Source organism: Rhinolophus ferrumequinum, chromosome 9 (genome assembly GCF_004115265.2).
Source record: "Rhinolophus ferrumequinum isolate MPI-CBG mRhiFer1 chromosome 9, mRhiFer1_v1.p, whole genome shotgun sequence".
NCBI lineage: Eukaryota > Metazoa > Chordata > Mammalia > Chiroptera > Rhinolophidae > Rhinolophus > Rhinolophus ferrumequinum.
Genome location: NC_046292.1, coordinates 63,452,045 through 63,468,789, shown reverse-complemented (window position 1 = coordinate 63,468,789; position 16,745 = coordinate 63,452,045). Strand labels below are relative to the sequence as shown.

The window sequence follows — 16,745 nt, the reverse complement described above, 5'->3', positions numbered from 1 at the left end:
AAGATAACTAGATTCAATGAAACCATTCATATGAATATACTACTTTATTGGGCTTATCAGTCTTTGCCCTATATAGTGTGTATCTCATCAATAAAATGATGTTCTCCCTGACTTTCATCTTGACTATCTGTTCACTCTGGAGATAAGTTGATTATTGACTAATAGCTTTGCATGTCGTTTACGAATTCTCCGACATGATCCAATCTGATCATGTTGATGTTCTCTGATACTCAGCAGTTATTATGGGATTCACCATCTTTCTGTGTGTGTGTGTGGGGGGGAGATTTCCATCTTCTCTCTCCTGTTTTAGATCTTGTATTTCCTTATCCCTTTTATTCCTCTTTCATTCTTTGTCTTGGTAAAACACATTTTCTAGTAGGTTGAGAAAGAATATATGACACGTAAATACTTTGAAAGTTTGCATGACTTTCCTACTTGATAATTTGGTAGAACTTTAAGTGGAAATCATATTCTTTTAGAATTTCAAATGATTTCCTTCATTGTCTTTGAGCTTCAGATGTTGCTGTTGAGAACTGTGATATTCTGATTCTCTATCCTCTGTGATTTTTTTTTTTTCTCTCTGGAAGCTTTTAGGATTTATTCTTTGTTCTTTTATTCTGAAAACGTATGTCCTTCAGTCCTGGAAGATTTTCTTGAATTACTTGATTTCTTTCCCTCTGAACTGCTCTTTCAATTTTATCGTTCTTCTTTGAAGAGTATTTTTGCTCTATTTTCCTCAAATATTCTGTAAATTCCCCCCATTTCTGCTATCTTTTTCTGTAATTTCTGAGAACACTCTATTTATCCACTCCTCACAAGCCCCCCTCTCCTATTTTATTGCATTTCTGTTGTGGCTTCATCCTCTCTTATCTTTCCGAGAATGTTACTGAGAGTTTTTTGAAGTCTTCACCCTGCAGTGTTTGTTTCCCCTATATTCCTTTTTCTGTTGTTTAAGCTTCTTCCTTTTATATTATTGAATTTTCTTGTTTTCTATGAATAAAAAAGATAAAAAGTAAAAAGGGAGAAAGCTCTGGGTGGGTGGGTCATGCTTTTGACTTTGAATTTCACTACAGAGTGATCTGGGTATATGGTGTGTCGAGAAGAATCCTATGCCCGTATCTTCGGTCAGGCGCAAGGTCACGTACTTCCCATTTTAGGTATAGCACCCAAGCACCTTCTAGAGCATTTACTTTCTCCAGAGAATTCAACCTCAAAACTTCAGCCTAGGTGGAAAGGGGCAGCTGCCAAGAGACATAACGCTAGACAAAAAAAATCTAGAGATCTAACTGCTTCGCAAGCAGTTTTCACCGAATTCCCCTTATTTTCAGAAATACCCCTATCTCCCCTTCAATCCTAACTCCCGAAACACCCCTTGCAGTTCCACAAACTTTCAAGGAGTCGATGGTTTAAATTGGGTTGTTTCTCAGCTGTCCCCATTGTTGGGGCTTGGGGCACTTCCGTCTCATACTTGGTGCTTTCCAGCTTCCGAAATTTGTTGCTGTCTTCTTGTCCTTGTGGGCTTAGGGTTTTAGAGGTTTAAAGCACGAGAAAAGCGAAATTAGGTGATCGTATTACTATCAATGTTGACTCAGAACTAATATACGTATTTTAAAAATCTTTTGGCCATTCCAACCATGTTGCTCAGTGCCTCTTTCCAAGGCCCCCTACTTCTGCAGTTTGGCTTCACCTTCAGACTCCACAAGGATTGTACCAACTACCACAATAAGCCAAAGACAGGGACAGAGTGCTGGGGAGAGGGCATATGAACGGTACAGATTATATTTACTTGATTAACTGGTCGTCTGTGAGCCGAAGCACTGGTCTGTAGGGGGCAGCACTCACAGCGCCTTTCCACGTTCATCCGCCCACACGCACCCGCCTAGGCTACCGCCCAGACCCTCCCCGCCCCGCCCCTGAAGCACCGCCCCTCCCGGCCTGTGGAGGGTCAGTCCCCGCCCGCTCTGGCCTGAGGATCCTGCTCGCACAGCCAGGTGATCCCGCGGCCTGTCCAGGCCGGCGCTCAGGCGCTGGCGCCTCCTCGCCCGCCCGCGGAGCAGCGCCCCTGGGATGGCCTCGCTGCTGCTACTGCCACTGCTGCTGATGCTGCCGCTCCCGGCTGGTGCCAACTGCCCGTGCCAGGATCCAGCGCTCTGCCAACCCATCCAACGCCACCCCGACTTCGAGGTAAGCGCCTCTTGCCTGCCGCTCCAGCTCTGGTCCTCTAGGCCCGAGAGAAGTTAGAGTAGAACCGAGCCTTAAAAAGAGGTGGTGTGGGTGCTGAAACCAACTTTCACCACTCGTTCGGGCTGTTCTGTTTCCAGATTGCTTCATCTTATAGATGAGGGAACTTGGACTCAGAGAGGTTGACTAACTCCTCCCACGTCTCACAGTAAGTGTCGCCTGCAAAAGGCAGTCAAGTATTCAAACCCAGGTCTGACTCCAAATACAAGCTGCTTTCATCCCGCTGTGTCTCTGCAGTGCACTCTGGGCTTACAAGCAAGGAGCTGGGATAATGAGATATCCCTAAGTAACAAGACCCACCGGTTTCCTTGAGAAGGAGGATTCAGTTTGAAAGTATCTCAGCGCTCCAACAGAACACCGGAAGGCAGCATGTTTTGCCTCCCTGGGCTTTGCTGTACCCACCAGCTCTTTCCTGTAGGCACCTCAAAACCACCCAAGAAGGTGGTACAAATGGGTCCATCAGTCCATTTTACTTCTATTCACCTAACGATTTATAAGGCCTCTAGTAACCTCAATTAAACTGTTTTGGAGGCAACATGAAAACTACCTGACTGCCTAGTTTGATGACTGCCACAGGAATTGGACATCAGGGAGGTCAAAAGTCTTAGTTAGTCCAAAGAGCAGTTCTTTTGTAGTGACAGGGACAATTGCCAGTTCTCAATCTAGCAGAATAAGTTTCAGGCTGGGGCATTTAAATGCCCAGTAAAAAAAGTATATGTGCATTGCTTAGGAGATGAAATAAAAGTGGTGAAAGTAGTTATGCAGAACCTGCTGTGTGGAAACATAACATCTGTAAGACTTATTGTAGCACCAATACCTGTTAGTGGGTTAGGCAGTGTCTGTAGGCATTTGGAAAACCAATTATGTAATTGAGCAAAATTGTTCATTTGTATCTTCCTGGTAAATGGTCTTTTTCTTCACTTGATCTTAGCCAAAAGGCCGAGAAGCGATAAAATGGTCTTTTTCTTTACTGACCTTTTCTATACTTTTCAAACACAAAGACGAGACTCTGTAGCTCTTTTCCCTTATATTTTCAATTGGATCATCCAGGTATTTTTCAGGATTTCTGTTATATGACAAGCTCTCAGAATGTTTTAAAACAAATTTCATTTTAATTATCAGAATTAAAACAGGAGATAAGGTTCATGATAGAAATGTGAGTCCAAAAACAGTGAACTGTTCAATTTCACATTTTGTACTTTTTATTGTATCAGTGGGCTGTTGCTTAACAGAAATGAGTGATGCAGTAAATTGTGAAAAGAAAATCGAAACAAAAAAAACCCCGAGATTGGAAAATTGAGAAATGTTCAGTTTCAGTTTTATAGCTAGATCTCCCCACAAACCTTCCCCCTCTATTCTACTCACAGTGGCCCAATGATCTCCCTCCCTGTCTCTCTCCCTCCCCTCCTTCCCTTTCCTATTTCTCAAGGCAAATCTTAGTTTACTGCATTCCTGCTTAAAATACTCTAATGGCTTCCCATTGACCTCAGGGTAAAATATAAAATTCTTAGTTGTCTACAAAGCTTTATTTGACCTTGCACCACCTACCTTACTAGTTTTATCCAAGTCTATGTACTTACAGGGTTTTGTGCTCCAGCCACATTGACTTTCTTTTATTTTCAGAAATTCAGAGTTCTCCTGAAGTAATTGAGACCTTTGCCGTTTTTCGTTCCCTCTGCCGAGAATGCTCTTTTTGTCTATAGGTACCCCTCCTCCATTCTGCCCAGGTCAATTCCCCAGATTTCGTCCTTCATTCTGTCCAGGTCATTATCTAGATTTCAGTCCTATCCTAAAAGTACGTAGTCCTCAGGGAAGTTTTCCTGCCCAACCTTTATACGCTGTCATGGCCCCCCTGCATTCTGATGGAGCCTGGAATACTATTGTAATTAAATAATGAACCTGGTCTCTCTTTTTAACCTCTTTGTCACTAATCCCTTGCAATATATGCTCCCTATACCTTAATGGAATTCAATAAGTATTTGCTGAAAAATTGACTTAACACCTTATTTGGAATAAATAAAAATGATCAGTTAGCCTTCTGTGCTTCTAGAATTTTCCGTGGGGAAAAATACTGAAGAAACATCAGCTTCGTTGGAATTTAACTTGAGTACTATTCTAAGAAGTAAAGTTCACCAAAAATCATTCATAGAAATGCAGAATGTACGGCTCCACCTGCAGCAGCCAGAATCCTGAGTGTCACCAACCTCCTTCCTTTCTCGTCTCACTCATTCAAATAGTCACAAAGTCCTGTGAAATTTGCTCCATTGGGTCTTCCAGACCTGTTCATTTACCTCACTTGTCTCTGCTTCGCCCCAGCTTTGGCAGGGTCACCATCATCTCTTGCCTGGATTCTTCCAACAACATCCATAGTAGATATTCTGCCTCCAGTTTTAGCCTCTTCTGAATCCATTTCCACTTCAACTGAAGGAATGTGTCTCAAATGTATGTACAAATGCATACCTAAAGTGCAAACATGCAACTTCTCCTTTAAAACCCCTTGCTTCAGGATAAAATACTATTTTCAAAAGAGGATTTTCGAGGCCTTTTATGACTTACCCCTGCCTACCACTGTCTGCCTCATCCCTGCTGTCACAATCCACATTCTAGGCCTCAGCCACACTCCGTATTCAGTTACACAACCACCGTCCTCTCTGCCGCGGGTCTTGTCACTTGCCACTCTTTCCTCCTAGGCCACCTTTCCCTACTTTCCAGGCTGGCTAATTTCCCCTGCTACCAATTATATAGGCCCCCTACCCATATGTCTTATTCACTTTGTACTCTCAGTGCCCACCAGTGCCTGGCATATGGTTGGTGTTCAACTGATGTTATTTTGGGTTTTCGGCATGATATTTTTCTTGGTTCAAGTGATGGTACTTATTCCTGTTATTCTGGCAGGTCTTTGTGTTTCATGTTGGTGACAAAACTTGGAAATCTTATGACTGGTCACAGATTACAACTGTGGCAGTCTTTGGAAAATATGACCCAGAACTTATGTGCTATGCTCATTCAAAAGGGGCCAGAGTAGTGCTAAAAGGTGAGTGACAGTTTTTACCAGATGTGTCCAGGCAATTGGTAAGTTTACTTGAATCATCTGCTATCCTGACGATCCAAAAAATTCCCTTTTCACATCATCTGGTATATTTTTAACATTCGAAAATTAATGTTGAAGGCTATTTAATTCATTTCACAGATGCAGATAGTGTTAAAAACTTAAATAAACCACTGCATAGTTTTGAGGAAAATATGACTCCTAATTACCATAATGACCTTTAGGTTATCCTAATCCACAATTTCTGCTTCTAATTTGAGAATGATTTTACTAATTATTCATAATGGTTATTTTGGAGATTAATAATGATAAAAAAGATTAATAACAGAAGGCTTTTTATTATTTTGGTATGTTACTTCTCCCTTTGAAAAACTTCAATTGGTAGCTTAGTATTCCAAAATAATGAGATGTTTTAAGGATGTTTTCTCTCCTGGAATGGGTTTGGGAAGTAAATGTTATTAAACTGTGAAAATCCTGTATGTACAGAAGATGTATGTTTCTTCCCCAGGAGACGTGTCGGTAAAGGAGATTGTCGATCCTACTTTCAGAGCATCCTGGATAGCGCAACAAGTGAACTTGTGCAAAACACAATACATGGATGGAATTAATATAGACATAGAGCAAGAAGTTAATCGTTCTTCACCTGAATATGATGCATTAACTGCTTTAGTCAAAGAAACTACAGATTCTTTCCATCGTGAAATTGAGGGATCACAGGTAAAAATTCATTTGATATTTTTTGGAAAACCTGTAATACCCCTATCAAAATGTATTCATGAAGGTATGATTAATAGAATCTCAGTTTTATAGTAATTGAGTAGAAAAAAATTTCAGCATTTATGTCTTAGAAAAGATTTCTGGAATTTCGGAGGTTATATTAAAAAGTCTTCCAGACTTTTAGTGTGATAAATCTGTTGTCTATGGACATCAAGATACAATGTGGATTACCCCACCTTTTAGACTTACTTACGGGTTAGGAATATTTGATAGGGAAAGTATCCGCAAGAATCAGGAAGTGCTCAGCTGTCCAGGCCCTGCTTTCACCCGTGCAGAGCAGGGATGGCTCTTGCTAAGAGAAGGGGTAGTTCTGGGGAAGTGTCTCAGATGCTCCATAGACTCTGAATTACTTGTAAAGCCCCCAGGCCCACTAAGGCGCAAAGGACTAACTCCATCGAACTAGTCAGAACTATGACTAGGCAGGGTGCTTCCCCACTGCCAGTGGGAGAATGATGAGAGCAGATCACAGCACCAGGCATCATGCCAGGCAGTGTATGGGTAACAAAGGATACAGTGGCCCCAGATAAGGGATTCTCAATCCTGGCCAAGATATATGAAGGTAACAAGGAGTCTTAGAAAAGGCGCGCGCGTGCGCGCGCGCGCACACACACACACACACACACACACACACACACACACTCCCAGACATTATTATTCAGAAGGTTGGGGTAAGCCCTGAGTCCGTATTTTTTTAAAATTTCATCGGTGATTATGGTTTAGAACTACTAGGCTAGGAGATCCTGGACCAAATGGAGACATAGGAGGCCCCTGAATTTCCCTCCTCCCATGGACACACAGAATGTACAGCTACAAATGGAGCAATTTCTTCAGAGTGAAATCCAGAATCGAGCTCACTGACTCCTACACATCAGATGACTAAGAAAATGACCACATCGAAACTAGTGGGAAATGATTAGACATACTTTCCCAATAAACCCCACACCTGACACAGCACCGTATGATCAAGCTTCTCCTTGAGGGGCACATTTAGTGCCCCAACTTTTAAGGCTCCCACATGAGGGATGGGCCACCAAAACACCCTGCTCTGAAAGCCAACAGGACTTGCCTTCATGAGTCTCACGGGGCTGTAGCAAACAAAGAAGAGGCTCCCAGGGCACTTGAGCACCAGCACTGGATATCCCCCAGGGCTCAGCTCACAAGGTGCAGGCAGAGACATGCAGCTCCAAGTCTTTTCTGGAAGCGTTTGACCTCGTGCTTCCCAAGCTGCTGCCTTAGCTTCTGGCTTCTAATTAGTGCAGGTCTAGGTAGTGACTGTGATCCTCCCCAGGCCCCAGAAGGGCAAGCAGTGGGCTGGCTAAGAAAATGACCACATCGAAATCCAGGTCACCAGTATCTCCCTGAAAGGGACATGTCCACACATATAGCATCCCAACCTTATGGCTGCCATTCAAGGGACAGGCCCCTAAATCACCCAGCTCTCATAGCCAGCAAGGTTTGCATGCATGAGTCCCTTAGGATTACAGCAAAGAAAGAAGCAGTTTTTAAATGGGGAAAGAACCCCCAAGGTTATACACTTAGGGTCCACCCAGAGGGAGTAAGAAGAAACATCCATCTCCGGGAAGGGGTTTAACTGCATACTTTCCCAGCTGCCTAAGGGTTTAGTTTCTAATTCGCCTGCATCTTGGTGCTCACTGGGATTCTCCCTGTGGGACACTGATGGGTCTTGGAGCACCCTCGCCTACTGGGAGTGAGAAGAACAAAGACAGCAACGTGAACCATCACAAAGGTTTGAGAGAGAACGAGGAGCTCACGCTAGGCTGATGACAAGTTTCATCTCTTACATGAGATTTGTTTTTCAAGATTGGAAGAGGCACTATTAGTGATGGTGTGTAGGGAAAAGGATTCAGAAAATGGCCCAAAGGTTCTTGAACTGGTTGCCAGAAAATGAATGACTGAAAAAGACTCTGGAAGGAGAAATGTATTTTGGAGAGAAGATAATTTAAGATTACAGAATTGTGGTCAGAGAATTAAAGAGCTAGAAATGCTCTTGAGATCTTTCTACATCCTCATTTTTATAGGTGGGAACACACATTCAGATGTTTTTTGTTACATAGATTGAGTTATAACAGAGCCAAGATTAGAAACAAAGTCTTTATTTCTTATCTGAAATATTAATATTGCCTTCTCAAAAATCAGAGATTAACTATGAAATGAGGTGAGAATAACTCTGAATGCTCAGGAGATAGATAAGGACTAACAAAATGGATTTGAAACTTACCAGCTTGTTAGTTTCTCCTTTATGACAGTATATATGGCTCCATTTTGTAATAGGAGGTTGTAATAAAGTGAGGTCCATATGTAAACATTTCACTTTATAACCTATTTTGCTGGAGAACTATTAAGGAAAGCTTATACTTATAAAGCAGAGCTTCCTTTAGTGCTAATACTCAGAGAATTATAGAGAGAACTTTGAGAAAGTCCTAAAAAGAATAGAATAAACTTGCCAAAGTGTAAAAATTTTAACTAAAGTATCGTTTATAATAATCAATCAATGGGTTTATTGAGAGCCGAATTATGAAAAACAATTTTTTAATGAAGCGTTAGAACATTTGCACACATATAAAATAAGGCTGATTAATATTTGGTTAAGGCAATAAATATTTTAAAGGCAAAAAATATCTTGTGCCAGACTGGCTCACCATTCAAAATAACAGAATTTATCACTCAAATTTTATTGGAATAGTTCCATAAAATAAGACCATTTAAGTGATTTGTTCAACATTTCGAGTTGACTATCTATACGTGTAGCTATAAAACACCACTGTCAGGTTGGACTGAAACTAACCTATGATGTAGTTATAAATCAGGGGCTCAATCTTCCCACACAGGCCAGTCAGCTTGTGCCAACAAATGTCCACTTTAGCCAGTATAATAGTTTAAAAAACTGTTGTATTTGAATTCTTCTAGTGTGCTTTTCTTCCCAGTTGCTCACAGGCCTCATCCTATCCTACTGTCATTACACCTGTTTCTTTCCGTCAGCTGAGTTACCAGTCAAGCCTCTGAAGATATTTGAGTTTAAAAATCCTCTCCTACACAGCGTTCTGGCTCCTGGTCACTGTATATGTCCCAATATGTTGGGTCCAAATATAGGTCCATTGTCCATCGTCCAAATATATGTCTAAATCATTGTCCAAGTATATGTCTGGGTTAGTCCTGTTGGCAAAAAATATTTCTTAGAATTGTTCTAGTTTTAGTTCTCTGTGTTCAAATTCTACATTTATATATGTAAGCAGTTCTGTTTTCTTGGGTAGTATGAGGCAAGAGCATATGTATTCAACAAAATATCTGATATAATAATGCATATTTGACCATGTCACGTAAAACTGCATGCATTTCTCCACAGGTAACATTTGATGTAGCTTGGTCTCCAAAGTGCATAGACAGAAGGTGCTATAATTATACTGGAATTGCAGATGCTTGTGACTTTCTCTTTGTCATGTCTTATGATGAACAAAGTCAGGTCTGGTCAGAATGTATTGCAGCAGCCAATGCTCCCTATAATCAGACATTAACTGGTAAGAATACACCAAATGATCATAAGTAATATTAATCCCATAACCTCAGACATTAATATATCTTTTAGTATTTCTAAGTCATTTGTATAACTCTTCCATTTGTAATGCTTTCTTGAAACATATGAAAAACAATTAATTTAGAGACCTTTAAAGTTTACAAAAAGTTTTAAAAGTTTTCACTTAATTCTTCTAAAAATCATGTGGGACAAGTATGTTATTACCAACCATCTATTTTTGATGAGATGAGGGTGTTAAGTTCTCCTGATTGCACAGCTATTAAATATTATATAGTTGGGACTCAAGCAAGTGTTTACCCTCAAGTCAACTCTGGTCTCTCAAAATTACAAGAAGAAGATATTTGTTTATCTATAATTTGACAGGATATTTTTGTTGAAATAACCAATGATAAATAATTTAAAAGCAAAGATAGTTTGATGTATTTTCTATACATGATAGGATGGCTTTATTTTATTTGGCATTTATATTAGTACCCATGCTATATTAAAAATGATATCATTAGAATTACAAGTAATTCTGATCTGTCATTCATATGATTTGGACTTTGCATTATCCTTTCCACAGTTTGGACTGGTTTGTATCACATCAGCCAATTGCATAAAAGGTTGCCTGCTATCTTTTGCACTCAAGTGAAATTTTCTGGGGTAGCTGGCATTGATTTAAGTGTTGATTGGTTAATAAATAAAAATTTTTTTCTTTTTCATATACAGGTAAAATCTTAGGACCTGGCCTCATTTTATCATGTCATAATTGTTTGGACAGAATAGTCTGATCACAAACACATACTATTAAAAATTTGAAAAAAACAATTTAATTCTGTAACAATTAAAAAGTATTTATTTAATATAGTGTTCCCAAATTGTGTTTCATCAAAGAGGTAATAATTGTGTTCTTTCAAGAAAAGGTTCATTATCAAATACATTTCAGAAATGATGCATACCTCACCCCTCTCTTGGATATTTAAGTACAAAATGACTTTAAAGGCTCTGAAAAGTAGCAAATTTACTTCTTAACATTCTAGATTGTCTTGGAACTTCTCTTGGTAGGAAAACATATCTTGTAGCACTGGGCAAGAAAGGAATAGATAGTTCTAGAAATCTGTTCATTTTTTTCTCTGTTTCCTATAACTACAGATTATGTAGTACAGAGTATCTTATCCCTAGGTGTAATTCTTACTTACAGGATATTTGTAAAACATGAAACACTTGTGCTTTCTATAAGAAATTCTGAGGTCATCCCAGACAGAAAGTTTCAAGACTTACAGAACTTTTTTGAAACTTTAAAATCCAGAGTATCAGATATATCATGTCTTAGTAGTTAATAGACACAATTAGCATGTCTTTCTGAAATGTGCCATTCTTCCCAGAATTAAATTTTGTAACTTTTTGCATCAGGTTAATCTTAATTGTTTTGAATGTTTTTATTATTCCAAAGAAATGGTTTAGAAAGTGATTTAGAATTTAAAGTTTTTAAAGATGACTTTTATAATCACATTAGAGAAACACTGTGTTAGTATTTTGCATAAACATACTATGTTTACAAACTTAGATTCTGAGTGGTTGCATAGCTTGAATAAACACATTAGTACACATAGGAAGAGAAAAAAATTGCTTTTACTGTCTGTCTTTGATTAGCATATGATGACTACATCAAGATGGGCATTAACCCTAAGAAACTTGTAATGGGTGTTCCCTGGTACGGTTATGATTATACCTGCCTGACTTTATTGGAGGTAAGAACAGCTCATTTCTTATGATTTTTTTTCTCTTTCTTTTGCATTTTTAGAACTTGCGTTTTTCATATATATAAACTTCTCTCTATATAGAGTATGTAAACTTTAGAATTTCTGAAATATAGTTTGAGACTAAAACGTAGAGATGTTATTAATTGTTTAATCCCATGAAAGTTTCTGAATGTTATATATTTCATTTAATAATAAAGTTTAATTTTTATACTGTATAGTCAGGATATCTATTTATAGTATATATTTCTAATAAATAGTTTTGACTGTATTTTCTGATTTATCTTTCAACATACTGTTAGTTGATAACCTGTAACAAGAACATTTTTGCATTTCTAGGATCATGTTTGTACCATTGCAAAAGTCCCTTTCCGGGGGGCTCCTTGTAGTGATGCAGCAGGACATCAGGTGCCCTATAAAATCATTATGAAGCAAGTAAACAGTTCTATTTCTGGAATCCAGTGGGATGAAGGTCAAAAGGCTCCTTACTATAACTATAAAGTAAGACTTTTTACAAATTATGAACATTTATTTCTATAAGTGTTCCTAATAGAATATTTTCATAATTACATATTAGATATGGAGAATTTCTACTAGTTTTCTTTTAGGGTACAGTATACAAACTTCTGTTTACATGAGTAAACCTGCCTTTCATCTGTGTAATCAGTAATCTTTCTTACTTCCCTGGTGGGCAACTCAAGTTATGCTCATAGCGGAACTGCTCTGCATAGGCTACTTGTTACTATAATGACATAATAAAAACATGCATTTCACAAACAGGATTTCCTTAATACTAGAGAAATATGTATGACGACTATGGCTTCTAAAAGAGCTCTGGGCCAAAACTGGTTGCCAGCTCTGACAGCCTCCATTTCAAAGTAGATAAAGACACTGATGAGGCTCTTATTAGAGAGGAATGAGGCTGAGAACAAGAGATGTGCCATCGTGGATTGTACAATGGGAAATGGCATCGTTTCAAAATTATTTCACAATTCGGTCAAACTACGTGACATTAGACACATGATAAACAATGTTAAAATTGGAGACTGAAACATTACAGAGACTTGAGTAAATGGAGTGAATGATTAGCATTTCTGTCAGTTACTGTTTGATAAATAGGAATTGCCTTACCAAAGAGCCAAAGAAAAGATATATTTTTCATAATTTACGTTTAGCATAATAAAAACTTTTCCACATCTCGAAAACCTAAATACAGACCATCTTTGTATTGACTTTCAATTATGTTACTGTATAAAATCTCTAAAATAATATGCTGTAAGTTAATTCCAGTGAGAATTTGTACTTTTAATTAATGGTCTAGTACTCTTTTTTTAAAAATGACTGCAAATGGCCACAGTTAATAAATTATAATTGATATACATCTGTATATGCCTGTATATAAATTATATAAGAAGCTTTACTGTAGAGTTTTCTTCTTAACTTTAGAATCTAAAGTATATACTTATTCATTAAGCTAGAGCATACTGTAACCTTATCTTTGCCCAAAAGTATTTATAGAACTCTGTCCTGGGAACTGTTAATATTACACACATACACACACAGAAATATACACACATATACCATGGCCAAATATTTTGAAAACAATGCCTAGATACTGTATGTCCCTCTTAGAGATTTATAATGTACAGCATTATATTAAAGAATTTGAAAAGTGATATACTACATAAGCCATTTAATTGTTTAACATAGAACCTTGTTTCCCAGCCCTCTTAGAAACATGGATGAGGAAGAGTGTTTCATGGATATCAATTTGGTAAAGACTATATGTAACCAGTTATAGTTTAGAAATATTTAATATTTCTTAATATTTTTTTCCTTAATGAATAAGAAGACACATTCTTTAAGATGTTAGAATTCAGGAAACATTTTGATGGGCCTTCAAGGCCATTCATTCAATGGCACTTTAGACAATAATCTAGTTATAACTCTTTTGTTCCTCTTTTATTTTCATTGTAAAATTCTTAGCCACTAAAATCAAATTTCTGCTGTGATTGAAGAGAATCATTCTGCCTTCTCATGCTGTCTTGGCAATAGCAACTTCATCTTGAACTTGATATTCTTGAAGGCATTTATGCTTTCACCGTGTGTGTATCTATCTTACTTATACTCAGTGATGCATCCTTTGATCGTTCACTGTTTTGAGGCATTTGAAATTTCTTACCAGTATCAAAAGGCTCAAAGTACTAGCTAATACGATGGCAACATTGAAAAGTATATGTATTCGGGTTTGCTCCCAAATCCTCAAAAATATTTCTATATTTAGGTACAGGTTCTACCAGTTGCCTTGTAATAGTGAATTACAATTATTACTAGAGCATGCATGGCCTTTTCTAGTTCTAAGTATTATTTTAAAGAATAGAATATAAGATGTAGTATAAGACACGCTTGTATGTAATGAGTCTACTAAAATATGCCACAGCTTATTCATTTACCCAGTGACTACTGTCCTTCAAAGTTGTCATTTCAGGAGACTATTCTAATTCCAGTGGTGCTACCATACAAACAATGTTACTGGTATTTGTTGAGAATAAAACCTTTCGCAGATGTATATAAAACACAGTAATTATTTTTAATTAATTACAGGTCATTCTATTTTTTGCATCCTATTTTTTTCCCCTTTTCTACCTATTTGCCTAGATTTGCTCCTTCCCTCCTTCCTTTCTTCCTGATCCATAGCTCTATACCTTCTAAGAGAGGCTGTGTTATTACTAGACTGTATTATTACTAGATGGAGGCAGGTGTTGTTGAGGAAAAGGACTTTATAGGTGGAAGGTGAGCTGAAGACCATTTTCTAGTTCATGGTTCCTCATCAGCTGTGAGCTTAAGGCACCATGGAGTTCAGACCTGACAGGCTCTAGAATCAATACTCTAAGACCAAGAAAAGGAGTTAATTTTCTCGTCTCTTGCCATTACCTTTTGATTTAACTGTTTTGTCATTAACCAAAGCATCTGTTGAGCTCCTAACCAAGCATACTTCCAGGAACTGTAGGGCATACAAAAAAGTGTATAAGCTGGGATCACAGGACCAGAGCAGTGGTCCTCCTTAACCTTGGTGCATATCAGAATTACCTACGAGAACATAAAACACAAAACAAACGTGTTCTAGCACTGACCCTGGCAAGTTCTGATTCAGTAGGTTTCGTGTGGTATGGGTCCCGGGAATTTGTATTTGTTAAAAGCTCCACAAGTGACTCAGATATACATCTTGGTTGATAATCATCAGATCAGAGAAGGAAGAAATCTTAGGGCATGAGAAGGGCCTTAAATGAAATATATTAAGAGATTCATTTGTGTAATCTCTGCTGTTGTAAAAGTGCCACAAGTGATGATATCTAGCAAGCATCACATGTAGAACCATGGAATCCTAGAGCTGGAAAATATTCTGCCCTAAAATTTTATGATTTCATTGTATCCTTTTTGAATCATTAGACTTAGGAAATGTGTTTCCGTCTTGTTGTACTAAATACTTAAAATTTCCAATTTCATTTATTCGTATAGGATGCTGCTGGCCGTATCCATCAAGTGTGGTATGATAACCCACAGAGCATTTCTTTAAAGGCAGCGTATATACAAACGCACGGCTTACGCGGCATTGGCATGTGGCACGCAAACTGTCTTGACTACTCTGGAGATGCTGTAGCCAAACAGCAATCTGAAGAAATGTGGAAAGCCTTAAAACCAAACTATGTTCATGTATAAACATGAACATCTTTTGTTCAACGATTAAGATTTAGAATATTATCTGTATAAACAAATCTAGTTTCAAAGAGATAAAATATATACACATTTTTCTCATGTTGCTATGTGTTGTAGTTATTAGAATACTCAAAAACAAATATATTCTTTGATTTTTTTAATTTGAAATATATATATATGTATGTATATATATGTTAAGTATCCAGAAACATAAAAGAAACACATTCTTATTATATTAAATATTCCTCTATATTTTAATAGTATATGTATTTGAACATGTATTTTAATAAAGTAGGAACAATTGCTTTTTTTATTATGCTAAATTGTTCCCCATGATACTAAAATATATGCTTAAAAATCAATCCTAATTTTTAAAATATGCAAATTTGAAGTCATATATGTTTGCTTAGCATAGATTTTTAAAAACCTAGTCATTGAGAATCAGTTGTTCTGCAATTTTTTTTTTTTGGGGGGTGTAAATCTGAATTTAAAACCTGCCATTTAAGTGTATCCTTTTTAGGTGAATTGATCTCCTGGAATAATTTTATGCTTCCTGATTTTGTATAGTACTCACATTCTCTTGAATTAAACTCACTTAACCCTGAAGGGAATTAAAAAAAAGAATATAAGGATTAAAATACTCACAAAATACAGATAGTGAAATTGTTAATATTTGGAATTAGTAGGTTAGAGCTACCTAATATTTTCCAGCTGTATTATTTTTCATCAGGTTATATCTGACATTTACTAAAAACAGGAAAAGCTTGCTGCTGAACCTGATTCTATCCATGATCATTTACTCTTCCATTATTCATATTCCTTTACTTGTGGACATCTATGTTTTATTTCTTGGCTAATTTTTTTTCATAGTTAAATTTTTTTTTATATATCTGCATTTTACTTTTAACTATTTTATGACATTCGTTTCTCAAGTAGTTGCTTTCTAAAACAGACATTTTTGTGCAAAGAACTTTTCTAAATGTACAGAGGTCTCTATTTTCTTTCTCAAGGCAATTAAGAACACTGTGTTGTACTTATATTTTTCCCTATAAATTCTTAGATTAAAAGATTGCATCCTTGAAGTCTGGAGTTACATAAATGCTACCTTCCCTGCACATTTTTTCCCCTCCAAATTGAAAGAAATGATGATTCAGTCATTTTTTTATGAGAATATTTCAATTCATACTTACACAATTATTCATGGCATTGTAGAACCAACCATTTTCTATACATTTGCTGAATTTCTAATGTCTTTGTATTTCCAAAATAAATTACTAAAAAATTTAAATTCTTAGACACTAAATTGTATCATAGCTCTAGATGCAAGTTCAATATCCCTATTGCTTTTTTTTTCCAGATTGTTTTAATTAAAATACAATGAATAAATTAAACTGTCTCTATTTACAAGCAATATTTGAATATTTACTAAATGATGATTTTTTATTAAAATTTACAGTCATATTTACAGTTATTTTATAGTCAACTGTACAGTTATTAAAATTTAAGACTATTTCAAAATGAAAAGTATGAAATATAGTACTGTCAATATATGTAACAGATTTGAAACCGTTAAAAATAACCAAATACCTACTACCATTTTGCTTTTATATATCTAGTATTTCCTGAAACCCTTTGTAATACCTGCATAGAAAGCGAAAAGATGTAA

General features: G+C 37.0%; 1 protein-coding gene across 1 annotated transcript; it reads left to right on the top strand.

The window, feature by feature from the left end:
• The first annotated feature begins 1,939 nt into the window (after positions 1-1,939).
• Positions 1,940-16,637, top strand: CTBS (chitobiase). Its single transcript, XM_033113262.1, has 7 exons — positions 1,940-2,184; positions 5,137-5,275; positions 5,799-6,007; positions 9,432-9,603; positions 11,256-11,353; positions 11,702-11,863; positions 14,882-16,637. The coding sequence occupies exons 1-7, from the start codon at positions 2,068-2,070 to the stop codon at positions 15,080-15,082; spliced, it is 1,098 nt and encodes a 365-aa protein (XP_032969153.1). The 5' UTR covers positions 1,940-2,067; the 3' UTR covers positions 15,083-16,637.
• The last annotated feature ends 108 nt before the right edge of the window (positions 16,638-16,745 follow it).

What these genes read in the sequence shown, in the direction of transcription:
- CTBS (XM_033113262.1), top strand. Translation starts at nt 2,068, where the DNA reads ATGGCCTCGCTGCTGCTACTGCCACTGCTGCTGATGCTGCCGCTCCCG. An exon ending in GGCCAGAGTAGTGCTAAAAG is followed by an intron (nt 5,276 to 5,798) that starts GTGAGTGACAGT and finishes TTTCTTCCCCAG; the next exon opens with GAGACGTGTCGGTAAAGGAG. An exon ending in CTATAATCAGACATTAACTG is followed by an intron (nt 9,604 to 11,255) that starts GTAAGAATACAC and finishes GTCTTTGATTAG; the next exon opens with CATATGATGACTACATCAAG.